This window comes from Haemaphysalis longicornis, unplaced genomic scaffold (genome assembly GCF_048455015.1).
Source record: "Haemaphysalis longicornis isolate Haplotype H1 unplaced genomic scaffold, Haemaphysalis longicornis Haplotype H1 scaffold_9, whole genome shotgun sequence".
Taxonomy (NCBI): Eukaryota; Metazoa; Arthropoda; class Arachnida; order Ixodida; family Ixodidae; genus Haemaphysalis; species Haemaphysalis longicornis.
Genome location: NW_027526460.1, coordinates 112,766,700 through 112,784,314, shown reverse-complemented (window position 1 = coordinate 112,784,314; position 17,615 = coordinate 112,766,700). Strand labels below are relative to the sequence as shown.

The following is a 17,615-nucleotide window of genomic DNA, read 5'->3' as shown; positions in this document are numbered from 1 at the left end:
CCTTCTTTTCGGGGTTGTGGTGGGTGGAGCATTAACTAGTATTCCTGCTTTTCGAATAGTTGCAGCTAAAGCTTTTGTCCCAATCAGCGTGAACGAACTTAACGAAAAGAAGAAAGTTGCGCAGAGGCGGGCCCCTGGGCCGCAGTTTTTGGCGAACGTCACTTGCAGCTGGGCCATTACTCAGGAGCAAGGTCATTTCGCACGGTGAGCTAAAAAGTCGAAACTGAACTGCACGTTCTGAGCTGGAACATACCAGAGAACGAAAACCGGAAGAAAAAAAAAAAACAGATCGAAATCAAATTAGACATTTCCCTGGGATCGTGTTCAAAAGCTAATAGCACGCGTTTGTGACTTCAGCGCGGGCGTATTTTTGCGCTCATTGGCTTGTCGTGACACCTGGCCGCCAACACCGTTGGCGTTCCTTTTTTTTTCACTGGGGTGGACCATTAGGTATGAAGTACACGTCAAACTATCTGCTCCTGCGATAGAGTGCTTGGCAGGTGGGGTCCTCGACGGTGACTTCGAATATAGTTCCTGTCTATCAAAAGTGCCCCGGACGTCATCAATAACAGGCGTGACGTCAGCAGCCTCTTTGGGCCTTGTAGCAACATTCCTGGTGCTTTCTCGGCGTCATCATCGTTTGCGGATGTTCAGTACCGAGGGTCACGTTGATGACATTTTAGAATATTACTGTTGGTTTGTTGATGATATTTTAGGGTATTACGTCTGAGTGGGCAGACATTTGTCATGCTACATTGTTGTTGGCACGAACAAGGTTTAGGACACATTGCCAGCATGCAAGAATGACGTTGTTATTTCCCCTATTGTATGCCAGTTTTCTGGGCTAGCCTTAGAGGTATATGTTGTGTACGAGTCAGTGTGACGTTCAGCGAGAAAACCGGGCTGACTCTATGCACCACCGAAAACTCTTTACGTACTCGCGGGTACCCAATCACTCTGAAATCAGACGTACCTTCTTTTCCCAAACGTGGACTAGAAAAGACTAGTCGTGACTCTCTATCACCAACTTGCAAGCAAAAACTAGCGAAATGATGCTCACGATATGAAACTTTCCCCGCGACATCCCTGGTTTCAAATTTTGCGCTCTTTTTTTTAGGGGAAAGGATGGGAAGGGGAAAACGAGAGGTCGTCTCCTCTACTCGTCCTATTTATTCTCACTTCACTCTATCCGCATTAAAAAAAAAGGTTTGGAAACCACTAAGCCGCGTTTCCGACTAAGTCACGTGAGGATGAAATAACGTATACGACTACCGGAACATGTATCGACGAAGTTTAAACAACAGCTGTAAAAGGTGGGGAAAATAGAGTTGGTCATTCGGTGATTCCACAATATTCTACTACGAGGCTACGTCATTCCGTCTAGATATGAATGCGTGAAAGCAAAATACCCTCTGCTTTCATCACGTTTTGATTTCTGGGGCCGCAAAGCACTCGTTCGTTCGTTAGGCTACAGCGTCAGCGCTTCAACACCAGAAGAATTTTCGCAAGAGACAGTAATATGGGAAAGGAAAAAAATCACAAATTACGATGTCGTTTATTAATAAGCGCCCTGGTTAACTAGGCTGTCGGGGGCTAGCGTCGTATTCGTCTACTATTCTCGAGGACTCAGTCTTAGTAAAATACAATCCATTGGCCTGCCCAAAGTCTCTCGTTGAAAAATATACTCACGACGCAGATTTTGTAAAAATGTTCCGAATAACTTTTCTATTTTCAGTTTGTACGACGCTATACACTCTCTTATAGAAAGAAGGCGACTGTATCTGTCTTACCTTGTCTTCTTCGTCCGCGTCTAGTTTGCGTCACGTTTTCTTCTTTTTTTAAGTGTGTATCAACTAGCTCGGCAGCAAGTTCTGTTAAATCACTCTCTTATGTTTTACGGCCCAAGAATTCAAAGTGAAATGCACTGCTAAGATGGAGAGGAACGCATTGCGGCACACTTCACTCTTTAAAGCACTTCCGTCTCTTCCGCTCTTGCTTTTCTTCGTAAAAGCAGTGTTTCCTACAGTTACCAGTGCGTGGAGAAGGTTTCCTGTGATCCACATAAACCATCATGGTATTCATCCTTGGTAGCTCACCGCAGTATTAATTGCTGCCGATATGAATAGCTGTAGCTTTGATTTTATTTTAATTCGCCTCTTTTACCCGCTTCAAGGCGCGCTCACCTATCTCGCTTATTATGATCGCCTCGGACACTTCGTCCATGCAATTTCAAGACTATATATTCCACGTGCATGCTGCGAAGGGTGACGAGAGGCAAATATACTGACAAGAATTATAGTACGAAATGATACCTTAACCCGTCTTTTTTTTTCCTACAAAAATGCGTATTTTTTACCCCGACAATGAATGCCAGGGCAAACTCTGATCCTAAAAAAATACCAACAATATTCAGTTTTGTGCACGACTAAATATTTTTTCATCGCGTTCAGAAATAACATCTGGATTTTAAAGCTAATACGCATGAAAGCTAATCGTAGCACACGCAGCATCTCGATATCGAAGGGAAATGCAATTCTTCAAACCATCTGAAGTTAAAGCTAAATTATGTTTGCTTACAATTATTACTAGCGTTGCGTGGCTCTAGGGGAAAGAAAATGTCCTGACACGGATGTTAGAGTCGATGTGGTCATTCAATCAGAAAAATATTCTGATTAGTGCCGAGCTTCAAATTTCCTAGTCTATTTTGCGCGCACGTAAAAAATACTAATAGAAACTTTATCTTCTGGGTATGTGTGATATAAGCGGAACTGTAAAAAAATGTTTTTACAGAAACAGTACCTTGTGACATTTAAAAAGTGAGGTTCTCCAGTCTTTCGATATATAAGTTGCACATGAGCACTACATCATTCAGCTTCAGCTTCAACATATTTACTTCAGCTTCAACATATGTCTGCTCAACCAAATTCCTTTTATTCCCGAATCTATTTTTTAAATTTTTTTTGCTACTTGGTATGGATGAGTAAAGCACGCAACTGTGTGAACAATTTTAAAGTGCGGCGCTGAAACAACTTAAACGGAAGCATCCCTCAGAAGTCATGATTATATACACCTCGGGGATCTAAGTAACGACTGCTTCAAGTTGCACTTGCATCTTCGCTTCTTGAACAATTTGGAGAGAATATCCATTCAGTCATCTACAGGAGACGGGAGCGAACATTCCAGTAAAGACATTCACCCTACTCGAATGCAGGCATGTTATGCCTAGCAAGCAAGGGTTCTGATTTTAATTCAAGCCCTATTTAACGCAACTTTTTTGAACATGCATCTACGTTGCAATGCGCCCTTGTTTTTGGAGCCTACGGAATTGGGAGAGCATTCCTGCTCCATCTGTTTTTTGTGCACCGGTAACCGTGGGAAACTAGTGGTACAGCACATCGCTGGCTCCCTGTCGAGGCTGGCGCTGGTCTAGGTCTCGCGCCACAGGTCTTCCTGGTCCGGCTGGGCCATGAGTCCGGCCAGCGCGTATAGCCTGTTCACGTCCGCCTGGTCCTGCGTGCGCTGCCGGCGGCGCTGCCTGAGCACGCGTCCCCAGTGGTCGGCGCCTACGCCGGTCCGCTTCTGGGTCGTCGGGGGCATCACTAGGTACCGGTAATCCTGGGGGTAGAAGGCGCCGCTGCGTCGCGAGCGCCGAGCCATCTGCGCAAGGAAGGCCCAGGGAGGGGGAATCAGTGTCTGTCTGTCTGTCTGTCTGTCTGTCTGTCTGTCTGTCTGTCTGTCTGTCTGTCTGTCTGTCTGTCTGTCTGTCTGTCTGTCTGTCTGTCTGTCTGTCTGTCTGTCTGTCTGTCTGTCTGTCTGTCTGTCTGTCTGTCTGTCTGTCTGTCTGTCTGTCTGTCTGTCTGTCTGTCTGTCTGTCTGTCTGTCTGTCTGTCTGTCTGTCTGTCTGTCTGTCTGTCTGTCAATACCCCACCAGTAACCTTCGTCGTCGTCATCATCATTATCATCATCACCATCAGGCTGGACGGAAGAATGGACGAAGAAAGTGCGGAGGCAGACAATGGAATCGCCAAATAGAATTGCTCATCTTTTACCAGTCTATCAATCAATCAGTCTATTAATAATCCCACCATGAAGTCAATCAGTTTTCTTCCATCTCTGAACAGTCAGGCAATTATTGTATCTTATCAGAAATTATTGCGCTTTATTGTGACTCGTACTGGGAGGTATACCATCCCCAGATACCAGAGGAGGCTACACCAGATAGGAGCAACCATACTGGGAGGCTCCCTGGGACACAAAAGGTATTTCCCCACAAGGAGAAGCTTAGCCCCTTTGATGTAGATTCGGTTGAATCCTCCCATTTCGGGAGAAGCCTTCGTCCTGCGGTGGACATAGGTAAGCTAATAACTATGATGACAATGAGTCAATCAACTAACCACCAGGTCAGTCCATTGGTTTTAATCCATCATGCCGTGTATATGATAAACTTCTATTCCAGGTCAGGAAACACGTGCTCACAAGCAGGGCAAGGCATGAAGCATTGGGGCACCTGTTGTAACCAAGGAGGTACGATGCCTGAGACCACTTAAATCAGGGGTCGGCTACCTGAGGCCCGCGTGCTGCATGAGGCCTGCGGAGCAGTATTATGCGGCCCCCGGACACGACGTCGAAACCCTCGTCCCCCTCCCCTTGTCCCTTCCTATTTGAAGGCCTACAAGGCAGTTTTTTTTAGGGGCGAAGCCCCTTAGGGTCTCGGGCTGTTGGCGTCAGATGTCATCGTCGTAACCGTCGTCTCGTGTAGTCACGGTACTAAAACACCGAACAGTCGTTTCGTGCTTTAAAGACACGAGACTTTTACAGCAAAGCTGTGTACCTCTACCCCCAACGGTCTCATCTCCGTTGGCAAAAACGCCAAGGCGCCAAGAATACACCTATACACTGCATGCTTCGCCCTTCCCCAGGTTGCGCGTTAGTGGAGATGGCCCGGGATTTTTTCTCTTTGCGTCAACCCCCCCCCCCCCCCCCCCCCCCCCCTCATTTTCCGTCCCGCCGTGTCAGCTTCATGCATTTCGGCCCTCCGCCTCAATGGGTTGCCGACCCCTGACCTCATTGATGCAATTCTGCGGCTGCGCAATAGTGGTGCAACTGCGAAGGACGCTACCTTATTGTGTGAAGACCCATGTATACAAATTGGTTAATAAATGCATGCCTGAAGTGAAACCAGCAGAATTCGGCAGGAGAGTCTCCCGAATGCCTTTCCATTTCACGGCTAACAGACATCTTCAGCCATGGGCTAGGTAGTACTTGCTGTTAAAGAGGCCATGAGGACAAAATCCAAGTTTGTTTTATTCTGAAGATTTGATCTTGTATAGTGCACCCAGCGCTTGTCCCGCAGTAAATTATGATTTATTCACTGAGAAATTAAACAACTTAGGTCAAAATTTTAATTCTCCCTCTAAATCGTGTGCTTTTTGAAGACAGCTATGTGCAGCGAACAGCTAAACGTGTTTTGCTGCCTCGTTTACCGTTCGTCCTCCCAGATGGCACTACGATACCGCTCAAGACCGCTGTCCGAACTCGCTTTATTTTTGACGAAATGTGTGTCTGGATTATTTTTGTTTCGGGTGACAATAATAGTTTCGGGAAACATTTGGTATGCTCGACAAACTGGGTCACGCAACAAACTAATGCGTATGCCAACTGGGCAGTGTCGAGTGAGGCAAGCACAGGGCGCGGTACCGCTGTGCAGCTATAACAAGCATAGTGCGCGCAGTACGCACTGGTGTTTCTGTTTACGTGTCCATTCGTAATTTTCGTTGTTTACCCCACCATTGTTACTGCTATAACAAGAATGTGCACTAAACTTTAGCGCAAAATGCTTGTTCTGCAAGATTATAATTGCTGTTTAATTTTCTTTGAATTTTGCCGGGCTCAGCCAATCGCAACGAGCTGCCCATAATAACTTGTCATAAATTCAGTGCGGGAAAGTAGCTAGGATGTCGCATGGCTATTCTCTGCTTTCCTCATTGCACAGATTATTTGTTTGAAGTCTGCGTTAAGAGTGGTGTCAGTGTTATTCTAACAAGGCAATCTCTCGAATGAACCAAAGTTGGATTTTGTCTGTTTGGACCCTTTAACAAGTGCCGCGTGGACATGTGTGAGAGGGAACATTTATCATGACGTTGACTCTTACTGCTACACCCTGCAACCTCTCCTTCGAGTCGAAGTATTATGGCGAAGTATTAGCATTATGACTCTGACTTGTACGTGCAATAGCGATACGAAGCGCGTACCTGAAACCATTCGGGCAAGGCTTCCGGCTGTTCGTCTTCGAAAGTCGGTCGGCCCATCCTGGACGTCGGAGCGACCTGCTCCTGGTCGGCCAGTGCAGCCAAGGCCACCAGTGCCCGGGCGCGTTCCTCGTTGCTCATGGATCCCAGCTCGCTGAGGTACTGCTCAAGGGGGCTCTCGGACGGCGGTGGATTCAGGGTGATGTGGGATACCCTGGGCACCTGCGGGCAGAGGTCGGCGGACTCACTCATGAGTCCACTCACTCAGACTCATTTGGACTCAAACTCACGCGTGAGTTTGAGTGAGCGCTAGGCTAGTGTAGCATGGTGAGTTTGAGCTTGAGTGAGTCTGAGCCGAGTGAGCCCGAGCGAGTTTGAGCCCTACTGAGTTTGAGTACGCCTGAGTACATTTCCGGAGTTCGGAGTTCGGAGTACATTTTGAGTTTTGAGTCCACTTTGAGTTCGAGTACATTTTGAGTTTTGAGTCTATTTGACTTTGAGTAGATTTTGAGTTCTGAGTACATTTTGAGTTTTCAGTACATTCTGCGTTTGAATCCATTTTTAGTTTGCATACCCATCTTTCTCGCTCAAAATTCCGACCTCTCGGAAACCTAGGGAAACCACTTCAGGAAAGTGATATTTGGCACAATGCAAGAAGTCAACGTGGAGATGAAAACACTAGAAGAGTAGTCCAGGATTCTGAATATTTTATTTGCAGTTCGCTGTCAAATCTTACTCCCCATGCATTTCTATGGGATAGTTTCCATGGCTCAGGAACCTAGCCGCAAAGCGTGCAAGACTTGAAACTGTGCGCACAGCACGTTTTCACCCCCAATATTAGCAGCGCAAAATAACTTTCAATTACGCTAAATAACTGCAAAGTAATCGCTGTTGAAAGGACTGCCATGAGCGGGAAAGCTGCACATGAGTACATTTGGAGTTCTTAGTACGTTTTGAGTTCTCAGTCCATTTTGAGTTTGAGTGCATTTTGAGTTTTGAGTACATTCTGAGTTATGAGTACACTTTGAGTTTGAGTACATTTTGGGTTTTGAGACCATTTTTAGTTTGTGTCCATTTTCAGTTTGAGTACATTTTGAGTTTGAACACATTTTGAGTTCTGAATACATTTTGAGTTTTGAGCCCGAGTGAGTTCTGAGTTTTGCGCTGACTGTGAGTTTGAGTTTGAGTGAGCGCAGATGTGCTGCTCAGCAATGAGTGTGAGTTTGAGGGAGTGGTGATTCTATTATAAATTTGTGAGGGAGTTTGAACGAGCCGCGCCAACTTTGCCGAGGTATGCATGCGGGTGGCAGAGCGCCCGGCATGGGCGAAATTGAAGCTGACCAACGCTGTTGAATGCGCCCTCTAAATTTGTCAGGAACTATAGTGCGCCTGCTGTACGCTTGCGGTGGCTTGCCTCTGACGTTCGGATCTTTTAACACCAATGGCTGAAACAGTGTGGCAAAGGGTGCGCCTATTCGTTTGTCAACTATTGGCGTGATCTTCTCTAGGAGCACTGGTGGATGAAATAAATGTTCCGAGGGTAGGCAAAGGGTGCATTCCGATGGTGGTCAACAGGAACACCTTCTGCAGTAGCAAACATGAACGCTGTCGTAAAAAGCTATTATTTGCAGCATTTGCACTGAACCAAAAACTCCAGGGGAAGTGTCATTACCAAGGTAAATAGGGGAAAATGCTCACAAAAAAAAATTGTCGCACAAACTGTCACGGCGAGAATACCCGCCGCACCTTCCGAAGGTAACCTGAGGAGAAGTCAGGCGTATCAGACGGCTCCAAACGAGTTCATTCCCACATGGCACGCAGTTGCACGGTATACATCCCCCAGTCTTTACCTACGGCTGCAAGTTTTGTTGCGGGACGCCCAACACGGTGTACCACATGGTATGGGAGTGATTATAAGGGCGTCAACGAACTACTAGAAGTCCTGCCACTGACACCGAAGCAGTGGGAGTTTGTGCTGACTAGCGAGGTCCTGGGAAGCCAGCGCGGCCTGGGGACCCGGGAAGTTCGAGTTGCAGCTGGCCATGGCATCCCGTTAATCACCCCCTCCTGCCTCAACATTTAACGTTTATTTCTCCTCCTCCTTCTCGCATGGCTTGATGGCTAAGCTCAGGCGCTTATCATACTGCATACACCGCTAAACGGCACGTCGCCACTTTCCGCTCTCGGTAAAAGGTGCACAAATAGCTAGCCGAGCGGCTATATTACGAAAAAGTCCATGCCTTTTCTTTCAGCGACCAGCTTACAATTCTCAATAGGGCGTGATACCAAGAATTCAATGCGCTGACACAGTGTGGGAGCAGGACGAGAAACGAACTAACACGGCAGCGTCGACAATTATTGGCACCGTTCGCACGCTACCCTTGATTTTAATGCTGGCGCACGACAGCAGCACCAGATTGATCTCTAACAAGCGTTGTGTAGACCTCTACGTCACGAGGAAGGAACGAGACAAGTGCGAGCGGTACCTCTTGTTCAAGGTAGAAGGGGTAGGGCTCCTGCTTGGACATCTGCGTGAGGTACATGAGCAGGTCGTCCATGTTGGCGTCTCGCTTGAGCCGCAGCGCGCGTCGGTGCAGCCGCCGGTTCCGCAGAAGTTCCTCCAGGCTGTTCCGCAGGTTCCGCTTGCGCCGGAACACGCCCGGTCCCACTCCGGCCACGTCGCTGTAGTCGTACAGCGAGTAGTCCAGCTCGCCTGCGTATGATGTGGAGAAGGAGAACGAACAAACCAAACAACCTCAAAATGCTAGATGAGTGGCCTAAAAGCGTTCAGCGTTAAAAAATTGGGCCCATCTCCCCGCGAGGGGGACTCGAGTAAATGCGCCGCATAGGGGGTGGGTGTATTGCGTTAACGTTTAGTGTTTGGGGAGTTGGTGGTAGTGAATGCGTTGTATCAGCAGCTTCTTGACGTAGTTTGGATGAGTCAAGGATATAAGGCGCGTTCGTAGCCTCCCATTCTGTGTCGGCTTTGTGGCGCAGTGGGTAGAGCACCATGTACATTGCGTTCCGCCCGCAGGGTCGAGGGATCGAAACCAGGCGCCGGATAGTATTTTTTTTTATATAGTGTAGGGGAGGGGTGCGGACTACGACTACGGACGTCAACGCGGGTGACATCGTGAATTACTGAAATGCTCTGCATTTAATATACAAGAACGTAAGCACTAGCTAGTATGCTTGAACAACCCCAGCTTTCCCGCTCACGGCTAGTTCAGCCATCGGCCACCAGGGGCTCAGGAACGAGCGTAACTCCAAGGGCAGCGCTCTTTTAAGGATGATCAGAGAAAAAAATTCCATATGTTCTGCGATTTGTTAATTATAACGCTATCTTGGGAGTGAAAGCTACCAGTATGTAAAATATGGCTTACATATATTGGTTCCACTAAGTTCCTGAGAAGTTTAAAGTATGAGTATTGCGGAGAAGCTTCAAGCATTGCGGGAAAGCTCCTGTCGGTCGTCCCCGGAATAAGCCGCGTGTTGCTCAATAGGCGGGTGCTTCGCCTCGTCAATGTATCAGCTAGAGTTCCAAATCAGACGAATTAAAAAAAAAAAAACGATAGTCTGTCTTGGGCTACTCAAACGGGAAAATGGTCTGTCTGTCTATATGTATGCCTGCCCCTCGATTTAGCCGCCCGGCCAAAAGTTGAAATCATTCTTGACTGGGACGCTTATTTAGGCAAAACATTTTTAATCTAATAAATCTAGAAACATTTTCCACTATCGTGAAGATTGTTCAAAAAATAATAATGTCAGGCTTATTTGAGGAAGAACATAAATACAAAACAGGCTCATAGATAACAATACATAATAAATTTGCAAATATGACTAAGAATTTGCGAAAACGAGAAAGTGGGAATTGTCAAATAAATGCTTAAGCCATCCTGCTATCGACTGAGCCTCCTCAATGTCGGCTTCACTTACAGCCACGCATGCATTGCTGGAAAGACCTTTTTATGCCCCCCCCCATATAAGTTGTTTTATGAAAAAGTAGGAAGGGCCTGGGCCCATTTATTTTATGCTCCACAAGACCACATTTATAACTATGAAGCACGATATGAATAGCGCAGTTTTTTCTCTGCACCATCCATGTTTGTACGCGCTAAGACTTTTTCAAGTGGAACGTATCGAGCCTCTTCAAAGTCGGCTTCAGTACCATTCACAAAAGTTCTTCTAAGAAATCACCTTTACAAAAGCAATATAAGAGTTCCTATAACAAGATAAGAGGGTCCCAGGACCGCTCATTCAATTCCTCTAAAAGGCCCCATACGTCCCCATGCAACACATTACTCCGATGTGCTTAAACTCGCCTCTGCTACTGCAGATGAATTTATTGCTGAGAATACACGTTTAAGGGTAATATAGGTAGGCTGATATCAAGGTATCAAGGCCGTCGGACCTCGTATTAACAACATTTTCGTATAAGGCAAAAAGTGCGACACATGAAGCGTTACAAACTGGCACACGGGTTTCTTCGTCCAGCCCTCATACAAATGCTCAAGTGTTAAAACGCACGCGTGGCGAGATTTCACCGCACGTTTGGCCCCAGTTGGTCTAGATTAACTCGTAGCCCTCCGCTACGCCACGCCTCACACTCCTCGTGCATCTTCGGCGCGTAAAACACCAATTCGAAAAGAAATGCTCATACTGCTGGAGCTTGGTTTGTACGTCCGGTTTGATGCGCGCTATCCAAAATTACATGCCATGTAAGAGTCATTTGGTGGCATACCGTTGTTGTCGGGCTGTGTGGGCGCTCTCCCCACGCCGTCGGGAACTCCAGCCTCGTTGGGCACACCCGTGTCGTCCGCGTAGTCGTAGTAGTCGAACTTGCCCTGCTGCTCAGGACCCGAGCTCAGCAGATCTCCGCCGGTCAGCTGCTCTCCGTCGGCAGTTGCGGCAGCCTGCTCCGGTACCTCGCTTTCCGGCAGAGACGCCACTCCCGGTGCAGACTCGGCACCCGATACGCTGCTTCCACCTGGGTCGTGTTAACGTTTTCACTAAGTGCTAAGAGTAGTAGCAGTAGTAGTGACACTTTTAGTGTGGAAAAGAAGGACTCGGGGTCAGGGTTGGGAGAATCGGTGATTAGGAAATGGGGCATGCTCCTAAAAACATGGAGAAAAGTATGAGCTTCAGAGACAATTTTTCACAAGTACGTGGCAGGCCTGGGAGCAATAGCGATTAATGGAGTGTAGACTCAACATTCACTGAATTTTTTTCCCATGATCCCATCATCACTAATGCGAATTATAATTGGGATCACAATTCCTGATCTTCTTAAACGACCAGTAGGGTTATTTTTAACCTGCACTGGCTACAGTCATACAGCCAGGGTAGAGTATTGTCACCGCCGTGCGTCGCCATAGACTGGTTACACCGCCCTAGCATGCCCGGGTACAAATGTACCGGCTACCTGACGGAGAAAAAACGCGATATTTCACATCAAAAGGTACGAAACATTGCATTTTGTGTTTTGGTTTGTACGTGGCTTGCCACCCCCGACAGCACGATCACATCCATGTAATGATATCTGCTAGACTGCGATGTTGTGGGAGGTAAACACACACCTTCAAACCTAAACCGGCAACCGCACAGTACTAATGACAATCGAGCAACTTCTTCGTCTGCGTGCGAATAAAAGAAAGTCATCAGCCCTTATACCGACATCGGAAGCCAGGTAGACAGCACAGACACGGGTCAGCCCCCTGGGTTCAGGATTTGCGGAAATGACTGTCTCCTGCGTCGCAAGCTCCCGCGAGCCGTGCGTAGTGAGGTTTAAATTATGCACACGCCAAGTACGGCACCGAGCTGGTTCCGGCCATCCATCAGGCCGCTGTTCTTTCCCTGATCCCTCATTTGCGCTCATGCATTCCTAATGTGATTGCTCTTCTCATTGCCCGCTTCTAACAGGCATTTGTGCTCTTGCCTTGCTCACCTATAGTGTACCAGAAGTATCACCTTCGTCGTGAAAGCAGGCTTGAGCGTCGTGTCACCAAATAAGGCTGGTGAATCAGAGCGTTATTCCTTGCTGCCAAATCGTAACGCAGAACGTAACGTATGGCATGAAAAGCCCCTTTATGCATTACCTTTCGCCCAACTTCTTACGCACCACCTACACGTGAAACTACAAGTTAACGCCTCGACCACAAGGCGTAATTGCTACCCCTTGGAGTTCGTTAGCGTAAGCGTAAATGTGGTACACACAGATGTTTATGCACATTACCTCCATCCCGAACAACGTCATCCTCAGGTGGGAATCAAACTCGGGGTCCTCTGCAGACATCCTCATGTCTAAGATTTTCCTCATGGGACTCAAAAGTGGGAAAGTATTTAGCATTTATGTATTTCATCATCATCATTATCAGCCTATCTACGCCCACTGCAGGACAAAGACCTCTCCCATTATTCTCCAATTACCTCGGTCCTGTGCCAACTGTGACCAGTTTATCCCCGCAAACTTCTTAATCTCATCAGCCCATCTAACTTTCTGCCGCCCCCTGCATCGCTTGCCTTCTCTAGGGATCCACTCTGTTACCCTTAATGACCAGCGGTTATCTTGCCTTCGCATTACATGCCATGCCCACGTCCATTTCTTCTTCTTAATCTCTACTAATATGTCCTTAAAGCGTGTTTGTTCCCTGACCCACTCCGCTCTCTTCTTGTCCCTTAATGTTACACCTATCATTTTACGCTCCATTGCCCGCTGAGTCGTTCTCAATTTAAGTTGAACCCTCTTAGTGAGCCTCCAAGTTTCTGCCCCGTAGGTGAGTACCGGTAAGATGCAGCTGTCATACACTTTCTTCTTCAACGACAATGGTAGGCTGCTATTTATTATCTCAGAATGCCTGCCATATGCACCCCACCCCATTCTGATCCTTCTACTTATCTCTGCCTCATGGTTGGGATCTGGGGTCACAACTTGGCCTGACGTGCAATTTATGTATTTAAACCAAAAAAAAAGATAAATGCATGATGTGCACACGGACCCAACAATGTTGTCGAAGGGTCCCAACCGAATAATACTACACTTTTATGACAAATTGGCCATGGCAATTACAGCAAGTTGGCCTCTGCCTGTATCCTTAGAGCGCCGTTGACTCACGGGCACTACTGGTACTGGCAGCAATATTTATATCACGTAGAAAATTTCAAAAACGTGAAAACGGGTATCGCAGACGCGTACACTTTTTTCGCGCTACGAATTGCGCTCTACAAATTATAAACGGTCTCACTCGGGCATTTGAGGTTTTACGCGCTGAAGTTGCACCTGGACTATGTGGCGCGCTGTAGTGGAGAGCTACAGGTGAGCTTGAACCAGCTGGGAATATTTAACGTGCCTCGAAATGCCGACCAATGAGCGTTTGCGTTTTTCGCCTTTGTAAAAAGTTGGTTTGCAGAAATTTCAAGGGGGGGAATTTTAGGATAAATGCCCAACAAGCTTTGATATACACCGAGTCTCTTTAAAGGCGGCTTTAATACTACACACATGCATTGCTTGCAAGAAGTTGACCAGGGGCAACATCAGGAGTAGGTAAATTATTCCGCAAAACCCCTTGCCACCGTAAAATCCGCTTTGCACCAAACTTTTTAAAGTTGGCTCCACTGCTGTACCCAAAGGGATTGCTAGAAAGACCTTATAATTGGTAATGTGAAGCGTTTGATGTCAAAGTATGGTGGCCAAATGCCTCGCATTAGATACCTCCATTAGAAATCATGTACTCCTATGGATTACTGTGCTATGCTATACCAGAATTCACGGCTGGGAATACATTTCTTTGAGCGGAACCTTAACAAATGTTTCAAAGGGACAACATAACACGTTACCGTTATCTAAGTTCACCGCCGTGAAAACGTTTCAGAAATGAAGTTAGATAGGCGTGTATAGCGAACCGGCGCCAAATTCGGCGATGGGCTAAATCAAATTAAGGCTCATACGCCGAATGATGCTGTCTCCATGCCAAGGTGGGACTCAAACCCTCGTTAACTTCTTCCTACTGCGCATACGCGGCCAGTCGCCAGAATGCGCAGCATGTACTCAGAGTCGTTGCCACGCGCTGCGTTGTTAGTATTTCATTATGTCTTCATAGAACAAGAGATGGTCGTATATATGGGTAAGAGAGAACATTTCTGGCAGTGAAAGCGCGTGCGCTTGTAATCGCTTCAGCAGCGCATTCCTGGAATAACAAAAAGGAAAGATATTGCTGTCAAATAAAAAATGTGGACACGCAGCACAAACTATTATTTTAAAATATAAAAGATACAAGACTGGGGCGGCGCCTCCGTCCGAAAATAATCTCCCCCATTTTTGTCTCACGGCCTAATTATTCGGGCAATTAGGCGCGGAATATATTTCTCGGTTTTATGCTATTACGTGGATGATAGGGAAACGTTTCACGCCCCGCTGAGCTTCACACACACGGGTACGGATAACCAAAAAAAGTCTCAACAGGGTAGCGTAATGACGTTATCCTCCTTGCAGAAAAAAAGGCCTAATCGCCCAGCTGATGGCCGCAGCCGCCACGCCTGTGCGAGGACGCTCACCCTTTTTGTCTTCCTGGTGGTGGGTGGCGTTTCTCTCCTGCTTGCCCTTGGCGCCTTCCTTGTGGGCGCGCGAAGAAGACGAGGCCTTCCTCTCGGGAAACACGATCAGGTCGTCCACCATTCCGGCGGGCTTGTTCTGCTGGTTGCCGAACATGATGTCTTCCTGGGAACGCTTGTCTGGTATACAAACAGTTGTTGGTTGGAAATCAATCAATCAATCAATCAATCAATCAATCAATCAATCAATCAATCAATCAATCAATCAATCAATCAATCAATCAATCAATCAATCAATGACCACATAATTAATTAAATAAATCAATTAAGCAATCAATTGCGACGAATATTCAGGCAATTGGTGTTTGAATTCATTTAACTACTCAGTTTTCTTGTGTTTTCTTTTGTATATAATCGAATGATATTATTTGAACTCCTAACTGAGAGCTTACACAGAGTACGCAGGAGTATTAAATACAGTGAAAACGCTTTAATTGGAACTTCAATATTTCGAATTTATCGATAATTCGAACTGTACGTTGTGGCCCGGCCAAATCTCCATAGACGTCTTTGTATGAAGCGGCCTGTTCATTCGAACGACTGGCCACATCGCCGGCGCCTTGGCGCCTGGCATACGGCCGCAGAAAAACGCCATGTGCCTATAGGCTCGAGGCTGCGTATAGCGGAAAAGGTAAGATAGGGTAAAACCGATCTTACTTAATCCAATATGGCGGGCGTTATGGAAGACGCCTTCTTGCGAACTACGTCGATGTGAACGAGAGTATTGCGGTGTGTGCGGTGCGCTGACACATGAGGGCATAACATCTCATGTTAGAAGCGAAGAACCTTTTATGAGAAGCAGGTTATGAGAATCAGAGCTGAGAAGCAGGTTGTGTGTCAATGTGACCGCTCTTTACCGTTGTCAGTGAACGAAGCGTGCTGCTCCTATAGGTTACACATTTTTTAAAAATTTCGCTGACTAGAAGAATGCCTTTAAAATGCTTAAGCCTGAATAACGTTTGTTTTACATGGAAGATCTCATCTTTTGTATCTCCTTCTGCTTTTTCTCGGAGACAATGGTTTGTTCATTCTGCAATTTATAATTAAACCTATCTTTTCTCTTCATCTTATCCCTGCTCTCTCTTTTTTTTTTGCAATAAAAGAGTACGTCACAAAGGGCACACAACGAGCTGACGAAGCCTCGTCCTCAGCTGACAGCTCCCCTGTTCTGTGCTGCCTCCTGGGAGCAGATGACAAAAATACCCGGGCAGTTGCAGTAATGTTCAATATAGGGATGTGCATCCTCTTGCGATAGCAATCCCTGATTTTCGCCCCTCACTGTCGTATATGTATGGATACGCTAGAAGTAGGTAGCAACGATAGCTGTCGAGCCTAGTTTTCGAATGAACTTGTACACCCGAAGTGGAACATTTGACCGGAATTGCAACTGAAACAAAACCTCCAGTACAGCTAAAACATCCTTTGGACGTTTTGAAGAGCATGTGTTGAGCAAAAGTTGTCAGACACACTGACTTTTCGCCTGTACGTAAAGCCTGCCTACGTTACTATACTCTTTTTTTTTTTTTCAGGAAAAATACTTAGGCAAGCTTCTCTATCCCGGAACACCATTGATGATTTGTGAAGTCACAAATTGTGGGGCGGAAACAGCTGCGGCAGTTCCTGTTTTCACGATTTTTGGTATTTTTTAAATTAATAAACAATCACTGCTGCTTCTGCGAGCGCTTCCTTCTAATCAAAGGTTGTAATTTTACTATAGCGTCCCTTTAACAAAATAGGCCGATTTTTGGCCTCAGCACGCGAAAAGTTTCAGCGGCGTCTATAGATACGATACGAAGTAATGACTTACTGTCGTTCTTAAACTGCGGCTCCGCGCACGTATCAGCGGATGGGTACAATTAAGTTTGATAGGGTTATAGCTTCATCCCAGCCTACCCGCAACATCACTCGCTATTTCTGCCTGCACCGTCTCGTTAAGCGCGTGGCCGCGTGTTCCGGCCCCGACATTACCACATAGAGCACTCTTTTGTATGCTAAAATACGGGTGATATACTGTTACGGCAGCAATGATACCCGGCGAAAACTAAATAACGATCGGCCGGATGTTTTTTACTGACACCTGAAACATATAGATGACCAGAACGGATAGCACGAAGGTGGTGGTCTTACACGACGTAAAAAAATTAAAATATAAAACTCAGGACTGCGTACTTACATTGCTCACTCCGCCTCCGCGTGGGCTAGAAAGCCACGGCTTTCTCAAATCGATGTCCACCAAAAAGTGGCCAAGTGCATCAGCCGCCAACCGATACTTCTTCGCGATTAGTAAACGGCCTTTATCAATAACGCAGGGACAAAGTGATTGCCGTGAGTGTACAGTAAGCAACCCTGACTATCGTATGTGTGGCATGCCTATTTCGAAGCTTAGTACATAAATACGATGTATGTGGTGTCCAGTTCAATCAACTTAAGTCAGCGCTAGGGGCTTCGCCTCTGTTGTTCGTGTGTCTCGAATATGTGCCGCCGTAGCAACAAAGGCCCACGTTCACTTGCCGGCGTCCGTGGATTCCTGCTGCTGGTTGTGGGCGTCGTGGGTGGATCCTGCATGGCTTGCGGTGCCTCCCGCGGTGGTGGGCAGTCCCAGGGCTTCCTTGACCAGGAGGCAGCAGGCGCCCACGAGAAGGAGCTGGGTGACGCCCAACATGCCGCCCTGCTGTGATATAGCAGCGAGGGAGAAAGAGAAAGGGAAGAGACAGCAGGTTACTGGGGCACAAAGAACTATTCTTACGACAAGTTTAGTCC

At 46.8% G+C, this 17,615-nt stretch overlaps 1 protein-coding gene across 1 annotated transcript in view; it reads right to left on the bottom strand.

The window, feature by feature from the left end:
* Nucleotides 1-3,067: 3,067 nt before the first annotated feature.
* Nucleotides 3,068-17,615, bottom strand: part of LOC144153614 (uncharacterized) — a 63,852-nt gene continuing 49,304 nt past the window's right edge. Inside the window, exons 2-7 of the mRNA XM_077685264.1 lie at nucleotides 17,367-17,526; nucleotides 14,799-14,975; nucleotides 10,990-11,235; nucleotides 8,735-8,961; nucleotides 6,252-6,470; nucleotides 3,068-3,657 (exon numbers count right to left, since the gene is read on the bottom strand). Of these exons, the coding sequence (XP_077541390.1) occupies nucleotides 3,427-3,657; nucleotides 6,252-6,470; nucleotides 8,735-8,961; nucleotides 10,990-11,235; nucleotides 14,799-14,975; nucleotides 17,367-17,517 (1,251 nt within the window). The 5' untranslated portion in view covers nucleotides 17,518-17,526 and the 3' untranslated portion in view covers nucleotides 3,068-3,426. The remainder of the gene's footprint in view (nucleotides 3,658-6,251; nucleotides 6,471-8,734; nucleotides 8,962-10,989; nucleotides 11,236-14,798; nucleotides 14,976-17,366; nucleotides 17,527-17,615) is intronic.